Here is a 9,178-nt window from a genome sequence, read left to right as displayed (position 1 = left end):
AAGACATTAGTAAGAAGAAAATGATGTTCTATAGAGAAGAATAGAATGTAATTGTTAATATTTTGATAGTGAAACTAACTCTGAAATTATATGACTAAAATAAGTATTATGACCAATAACTGAATTTTAACATTGAGTGTCAGATTTCTTGGTAAACTAAAAATACTTGATTTTTTATGATTATCTCATATTAATTTTATGTATTGTTATTTTCCACTATCTTCTGTTGTATATGATTTCCATAAGGAACTAAAAAAGATGTATTTTTTAAAATTCTGAAAGAACATTTACCATGGATTTCCCTTTTTTCTTGCATATCAAAATAGCTCTGTACTTCTAAATATGTGTAGTATGATATTTAGAATATAGAAATCCAAGGAAAAGTATATGGACTGAATGTCGTCAATTTGGAATGGGCTAAATTCTTGAAACTCACATTATACTCTTAATATAGGCACTGATACTTTTTCTTGCAATCTGACCCAGTTACATAAAACAAGTCAATTTTTGTACCCTGAGGTTTAGTTTATCTCATTTAAACATTGTAACCTCAGGTATAGTAGACCTCATTTAAACTGTGCATTAAAAAAGATTGCATCTTGTGGAACCCCATTACTGCTATTGAGTAAAAACATAACATGAAGAAAACCCTTAACTTTACTAAACTATGCTTATGGTTAGGAAAGTAGTGGGGTTGAAAACTAATGATCTAATTCCATATGTAACCAAAGCATCACAAAGATATCTGCCTTAAGGCTTGTACAGGGAAATAAACAGATATTGTGAAAAACAAATTTCTATGATCATTGTCTGTCATCTGAGTCTGTAAAACCCTTCCACTTGGTAATCAAGTCTTCTTTCAGTATCTTTCTACTTTGCATATGTTTTATGTTGTTTTTGTATAGTTTGTAACCTGTGTTAGTAAAAATGTCATATTCCTTACTAGAGAGCTGTAAGTGGTTGAGGCAATGTTATTCTTGACCTTCAGAGCACTGATATGTTTGTGTGTGATTATTACAGCAACCAGGTGTATTTCCTGCATTTATCAAAATCATTGATAACCATTCATAGGAAAAATGGTCATTTCAATGCATGATAAGACACTTCTAGAGTTCAAGGGCATTTAAAAAGATCTCTTTTGTTTATATCCTTCATTGTTAAAAAGTTAATTGTGAACTTCATGAAATGAATATAGTAAGATTTAGCTTTGGCTCTGGAATTAGACTATATGCCCTGTATTTATGCGCTGTGAACTGTAATCTTTTACCAAATTTAGTACACATAGATGGCTCCACAAGCACTCCGCCTCCAAGGAATCATTCAGAAGGCCCTAGTGACTATGCCCTGATTTCCACATTCTATCTGTTTGCAGAAAAATGTTTTTTTTTCTGTTGCTGTAGATGTTGATATCATTATTATTGATAATATGATTATGTTATTGAAATACTGATAACAATAGAAAATTGCAAAACGATAGGAAAAAGTCTTTCTTTAAAATCAAGAAAAATGATAAATGGCTGAGCTTGGTATGACTAATAATTGCCTCCTTTGTGACTAAACCATTGTTGAGCCATTAATTTGTGTACACAATAACTAAACAGATATCACAGTGTATAGATTTTTGCCATCCTGGGCCACTGGGTTCAATTTAAGGTACTGATTAGCTCTTCAAGAGATTGCTTTGTAATTATTTTCCATATTACTTAGCCCCTTCTTTACCACCACTCACACACCCCTCCTTACACACAGATATATGAAATATTTAGGAGCAAGTTTACAAGAAAATCAGTTTATGAAACATTGTTTTCAAGGTCCATTAGTAAAACAGATTATACATCAAGGTTTCATCCTTATGAAGGCCTCTGATAAAGAAAGTAATTTTCAAAAAGCTTCAGATGACCAAAAGACGTAAAAGGATTGGCAAATCATTTAGAGAGAGACCCATCAAATGATTAGTGAAACTGATGAAGCTATTAGAAGCAGTAAAAGCATTTGTAATGTTTTGTAGATACGCGGGTAACTTCAAAATTTTCTCTTAGATTGAAGGAATGCATGTACCTGCAAATTGATAATAAAAAAGAAGGGGTTAATCGTATCACAGGAAATGGCTTGTTGAGATTGTAATGCTAACAACACAATTTTGGGAGTGAAAGGATGACATTTCATGTGAAAATCCTATTGCTGTCAAGGTCACTGATTCTTTTCCATTTGAAAGAACACATGCTGTACTAACCCACCATTGCATATAACCATCTCTGTGGGCTTCATTCGAGTATGTTATTTTTCCCATGTGTTCTTACCAAATCCCTCTGGCCTGTGTCAGGAGTTCTCTGGCGTTATGTGCGGGCTTCCATGACCATAGCTATGCTGTTACCACCAGTGCCTGACCCACTTGATGGACATTTACTGGTTGATGGGTGCTACATCAATAATGTTCCAGGTATGGCATAGATGTGGGGATTATTAGGTAATGTTCGTCTAAATTTTGCTTTCTAAATTTTGTTGATTTTTTTCAGAATATCCATAGATAAGTACCAGTTAGACTAAAATGTAACTTAACATTTAAGAATGTCTTTTAAAGGTAAGTATGTATAAGAGCACATTTTGGATTTAAACCTATTTAAGTATACTTCATTCATAGGATGTGGTAAGTTACTATTGGGTTTTGGTGTTACTTCTGCACCTTAAAATGATGAAGTCAAGTTGTTGGGTTATCAAATCTTATTAAAGTATACATTATGTGTTGCTGTATTGTAGTAAAACAGTAATGCCTAACACAGGGAACTTTGAAGATTAAATAATTTCATATAGGAACTGTACAAGTATGGAACAAATCTGGTTCACAAACTGATAGGAACTTGTTTAGTTATCTAGCTTTAAAGTCTGGGATTAGGAAATTGTTTCAAAGCTTTTTATTATCCATTCTTTATTACAGGACTTCTTGTGGATATTGTTTAAATCAAATTTCATTTCAATATGTTACAAAGCTTCATAAAAGCTAATGATATTATAGTATAAATTCATATTAAGATCACCATTTCATTTTACATAATGATATGATGATTTATTGTGATAATTTCATGTTATATATGAATTTGATGATTCATAGGGTGTTATATTTATGTTGTCAGTTTTTCATGTAAACTAATAGTGTTTTTTGTTGCCCCTTCCCCCCTTTCCCCTTCCATTAACCTCACAGGAGATGTCATGCGAAACAAGTGGAGTGTGGGCAGCATCTTAGCCATCGATGTAGGTTGTCAGTACGAGACGCAGTTCACCAATTACGGTGACTGTTTGTCTGGGTGGAGTGTGCTCATAAGAAGGGTCTTCCCATTCAAGTATTTCTTCAGAAAAGAGCTCAAAGTAAGTATTTTCATGTGTTTGTTTTTTGATAGTTGTTTGATGTGGATAGATGTAGGAAGGATATGAAGAACAGAGTGTATATGTGCATTTATGCTTTGTCTGTAAAACTACAAGTATAAAGCAGCTATGATGAAAGTAAAATGTTATTCACATTGTCTTTATTGTTACATGTTCATATGTACTTGTGTGTGTGCATGTTCTTGAGTGCATGCATGCCTTTTTGTGTGCATGTGTGTGTGTGTTCTTGCACATGTTTGCGTGTTCTTGTACGTGCGCATGTGTGTTTTCTTGTACATGCGTGTGTGTGTTTTCTTGTGCGTGCGCATGTGTGTTTTCTTGTGCGTGCATGTTTGTGTGTGTTCTTGTGCATGTGTGCGTGTTTGTGTGTGTTCTTGTACATGTGTGCGTGTTTGTGTGTGTTCTTGTGCATGTGTGCGTATTTGTGTGTGTTCTTGTGCACGTGTGCGTGTGTGTGTTCTTGTGTGTGTGTGCGTTCTTGTGTGTGTGTGTGTGTGTGTGTGTGTGTGTGTGTGTGTGTGTGTGTGTGTGTGTGTGTGTGTGTGTGTTTTTAATGGATAACTGTGAATGTTTTAGTTCTGGTATATTGTATTACTTATGTTGATTTTTTTTTTTTTTTTTTTCTTTCTTTCTTTTCTTATGCATCAGATGATTAGCACTTTATATTCATACAGGTACCCAATTTATATGACATCCAGTCGAGGTTGTCATATGTGTCTTGTACACGTCAGTTGGAAGACTTGAAATCTAGCGACTACTGTGAATATATTCGTCCACCCATCGACAAATACCAGACTCTACAGTTTGGATCATTTGATGAAATTAAGGTTTGTTGTTTACAGTTTTTTAGAAAATAAAAGTTAATGTTTTATATTTTGGATGAATTGTGTGAATGATTGAATTTTGATAGAGATGATGATATATATATTATTTTTAAGATGGGAGAAGATATTTGGATTGGTCTCTTTTGATGATAGTGTTACTGTCATCACAATTGCTTTTTATTTTTGCAACTAGTGTTATTGCATCATCATAATAGCATGGGGAAATATAATAAATAAATAAAGAAATTAAATAAGTAAATAAATAAAAAATATCACTATAGCAATGATTATTCTTCTTCTGCCTGACAGGAAGTAGGCTATCAGCATGGCAAGACATACTTCAGCGGAATGCTCAAGGGAGGCCGCACCGTGGAAAGTGTCTATCATTTAAGTAACACTTGCGCAGATCATCGTGCGGGACAGAAGATAAGCCTCGATGCATCGCCCACCAACTTTACTGATTTAGCTCAGATCGTCTGCTCGGTTAAGAAACCCACAGCCAACACAGTGCTTGAGGGTAAAGATTTTGGATTTTTTTTAATGTAACTGTCATGTTTAGGGTAATTTCAGGATTTCATGTATGATCATGTATTGTTCTTTTAAAAAGAGCATAAAGATTGAGCATAAATTTTTCTTCAGCTCTATAAGTTGGCATAATCACTTCAGATTGTTATTTTGCAGCTTGTCTACAGTACCTTTTACATCACTCGTAAGAGTATTTTTCATAGATCTCTAAGAAGAATACTTTCATTAACAAGAGAGTTAAGCTCATTTCTTAAATTATCCTCTTTTACCTCTCACGTTTCAGACTCTTCAACAGAATATGATGAAGATGATGTTGGCGGGGGTTATGCTTCGGAACCCAACACAAATACAGAATTTTTCCATAAGGTAAAGTATATGGGTGTGCATCTCAAGGAGGCCATTATTATGTGATATACTTTGAAAAAGCATTTTTTATCGTTTTTGATTCAGGATGATTTATGGACAGTCAGATTATTCAACTCATTGATGACATATACGTTCGTTGCCCTCAATGAGTTTGTTTATTTTTTTTTTTACACTTTGGGAACAGTAGTTCACTTTACCTTGTTATTTTTTTGTATATTTTATTTATATATTATTATTATTTGATATTATATAAAACTTCCTTTCATTCAGAAGATAAGGCTGCAGTACTATAATTTTTCTTTCTTTTCTTTTCTTGTTTGTTTCTTAGTAGTGTTTTCCCTCATCCTTTCAGGTTTCTGACGAATTACGGAGACGCAGAACAGGCTCCCTTTCAGACAACGATATGATCGAGCTGAATCATGCCATGAATTACGATGCAGGAGAAGAAGAGAATGACGATGAAGAGGAGGAGAATGATGATGATGATGAGGAATAGATAGAGACAAGGGATTGAAATAAGCTTTAGTCCCTCTTCACAAAATGAAATCATGAGTGCCATTCTTGTTTGTACGTTTAAGGAGTCTGTTCATTTTAGACTTTTTCCTTCTTCCATATCCGAACGTTTGTATTTCGAAGTCTGTGGACCTGAAGAGAATGCATTTATTTGATAATGAGCACAAACGATTCAGCTTTTCCTCTGGCTTGTTAACGGAATAGCATTGGTCTTTTGCTCAGAAGGAAAAGCGAGATTGTTGAAAGTGGGATGAAAAGACAGGCTTCCTAAAAGGCTACTTACTAACAACTGCTTGCTCAATTTGCTTCAAGAATCAGCAGGGAACTAGCATGAACATGGCTATGAATCATTTCTCTTGAAACAACTCAAGTACTTTCGACTTGTAATGGGACAGCACAGTAACTATTTTTGTGTTTGGTCATTTGTTCATTATCTTTAGTTCATTCTCTAAATATAAAGTGAAAAAGGTATATGTAGAGTGAAATCGAGTTGTGAGAACTACATCTTTATACCTCAATGACTCAACGACTTACCTCTGTCATACAATGCAATTTTAGTTAGATATAATTTAAACTTTTTTTTCTTTTTTTTTCTTTTTTAAATAGCATTAAATTGTAATTAAGTGCATAAAAAATTCTTCATAAATTCATATGCTTTTCAGATTTGTGTACATAAATATATTTATAATTTCTATTAACTTGAGTCACTTTGGAGTCTCATTTACTTTGTTTTCAATGATATTAGCACACTTGTTCTAAATGTTGTCTGGTAGTAACCATAGAGGAACTTATTAGACCTTGTGAGTTGTAGCAGAGTTATTCTTTATGTTTGTCTTGAAGACCGTTTTACTTGTATTCGTTACTGTTTGATTAGTTTTGCAATCATTATCATGATTTCTTGTAGTTATATTGTTACTTAAGTTTTTATATCCACAACTTGTATTTAGAGATTTGTCATTAAGCTGAAGGGCATGATCTTTTAAGCAATAGTTTGTCATCTCATACCTAGTTTTTGGAAAGCTTATCGGGTTCTTGGTAAGTGCTCCAGTCTGTTTTTGTTTAGTTGTGGTTGGAATTTGTGACGTGTATAGTGAGAAGTTTGTAAATTTATGTGAACTCTATTGTTAAAATGCTTAGAGTATACAGAGGTGCATTAATTTGACTTAAAACATTAGCTTCTTGTAGTGTTTTGAAGGTAGGATTTTTTATATATGCCATAAAGAAATAGGTTATGGTATTGTATTACATTTATATACAAGAATGTTTATATTTTTCATATTCACTTTTCTCTCTGGCATGAAAAAGATACTATTTAGGGTTTAAACAATGTTCCTGATTTAAGAGTGGGGGGAGAGTATTAACAAATTATAAGACCTCTGTTCTTGCATATAGAAAAGCACAGAAAACTAAACATAATTTTTTTAGTGAATGTATTTGCATTTAATTACTGGGCAATTTTTTTTTTCCAATGAGAGAGAGATTATTCAGTAAGGTTTAGAAAACAAGATACAGAAAAGAAACAAACAATGGAATGGAAGTGCCTGTATATCTAGTGTTCATGTTTTCTTCAAAATTCCTTCATTAATAAGATTTTACCTGTTATAGGATTGGCAGAATAGAGATATTGTGAATATACTGTATGGTAAGCATTGGCTGACAGGAAATGGAACTTCCCATCAGATAGTGATTTGACAATAATGGATTACTGTGGGTTTTATGTCTTTTATGTCTTGTTACATCATATTCCATTGCATATGGGCATTGCTACAGAATCCAAGATGATGAACCTTTTCCATACAAAGTTTTGAAATTTAGATCTGCGGTTGTAAACAAATTAAATCATCTACTTTGAAGTGGTGAATGAAGTTTGATGTGTACTTCAGACTTGGATTATTTATATTCATATGTCAGATCAGATGATTTTATGCATAGAATTCACAATCGCCCAAAAAACGAGGAACAGATGATAAAGCGTAGTTAGCTGAGATGAAAGTGACCCAAATACTTTATCACTGTACAAACCATTTTCCTGAGTGGTGCATGGCTTTGTTTCTGTCTCGCTTTTTACACAGAATATCGATACAAAAGGACTCAACTGGCACAACCTTATCAAAACCTTCTCCCCAGTTTCTTTTTGTTGGAGTATTTTGTTGAATATATACAGGATGAATTATTTTGTATTCTGCCATTACCTTAATGTATATTACTCTGATTCCTAGAATATTATATCAAAATTACCAGTGTTACAGCTTTATTGGTGATAAAAATGGTATTATGTAAATGATATGTCTCATCCTTTTAAGTAATGTATTTTCATCATTGTGATAAATATGTATGATACTGGTTTTGATTAGATACATGTATATTTTATGCAAAGAAAAGAAATGTAATAATCATTCTTTTTTTAACCTTTTTGATTGAGGAATTTCCAGGATAGGAGTTTTGATTTAATGCAGGTAACCAGTAATGTGCTGAGTTTTAATGTTAGAATTCAGGTTTTCATGTTGGGGAACTTGAAAATAGATTTGGGAAAATCACATTAGAACTAAATTAATATAATATCTCATTATAAGTAGTATTTGGAAGGCATATTGCTTGCACAGAGTGGGACATCGATCCTCCTCCATCCTTGCCAGGCAACGGACCCGTAAGAACTTTCCTACTGAGAAGGTTTCTGGTGGAGCGGATCCCCCCCCCCCCCCTCCCCCACGCACACACTCGCACACACACACACACGCAATCGCACTTAGTTAAACAGACGGTCATGCATTTGACTCCCCATTGTGCATGAATGGTTTTAGATTTTTTTTTCCGTTAAAGTGCGTTAGTAATTTTGACATGACCAGCATACTTGGGAATGATGTGGAACTGAAATGATAAAATTAATTATGAATCCATTAGTCACTAGAAATAAATGAACGAGTATTCGTAAATCAGAAACACGAAATGGAATGACAAGAAAGCATAATCTGTCTAATTACATCCTGTCTCTTGTATAACGATAGAATAAGATTATATTTAGTTTTTCATTCAGGTTTTTCGCTCGCTCCTCGTGCGGGAAATCCGATAAAGGCAGTGCAAAACACACCATTTGGCACACTGCAAAGGAAATAAAAAGTTTCTAGCCTTTCGAAATGGACAATAATCAATCTTCGTTCACTCTTTTAATGAAAAGAGTTTCTCAAGTCTTTCATTGAGGTTTTTATTGGGGCTTTTCGCTTGGAAATCCAGAACAGAATCTCGTTGGGAAAAGTGACATGGTATCTTTGGTACGAACGGCCGGTGAAAATAACGGAAAGTTGATTAAACGAATAAATATGCATAGATTGGATTTTAAAATATTGATCATTTGAAAGATATGCCATTGCTAGTTCGTGTCCTTGTAGTATGTAATTTACATCCATGTGCGTATTAAAAATGAAGGTAAATAGCTAAGGATTACTGTTTGGGCTCTGTAAGTTATGTGACAATGTTAAGTACTTTTTGACGTATTTATTGGTTCGTACTGATGGTAAAAGAGTAGAAAAGAAGAAGCCTCGCACGGTTTTATAACAAATGGGGTTATAGAT

General features: G+C 33.6%; 1 protein-coding gene across 1 annotated transcript in view; it reads left to right on the top strand.

Annotated features, from left to right (window-relative positions):
* sws (patatin like phospholipase domain containing sws) overlaps window positions 1–8,002 on the top strand; it is a gene marked incomplete at its 5' end in the record, with an annotated part of 33,570 nt that extends 25,568 nt beyond the window's left edge. Inside the window, 5 exon segments of the mRNA XM_027362053.2 lie at window positions 3,200–3,363; window positions 4,056–4,208; window positions 4,515–4,722; window positions 5,014–5,096; window positions 5,449–8,002. Of these exon segments, the coding sequence (XP_027217854.2) occupies window positions 3,200–3,363; window positions 4,056–4,208; window positions 4,515–4,722; window positions 5,014–5,096; window positions 5,449–5,592 (752 nt within the window).
* Window positions 8,003–9,178: the final 1,176 nt, after the last annotated feature.

This window comes from Penaeus vannamei, chromosome 4, assembly GCF_042767895.1.
Source record: "Penaeus vannamei isolate JL-2024 chromosome 4, ASM4276789v1, whole genome shotgun sequence".
NCBI classification, from domain to species: domain Eukaryota; kingdom Metazoa; phylum Arthropoda; class Malacostraca; order Decapoda; family Penaeidae; genus Penaeus; species Penaeus vannamei.
Note: the sequence above shows the minus strand (reverse complement) of the source record. Positions and strands in the feature narration are given on the sequence as shown.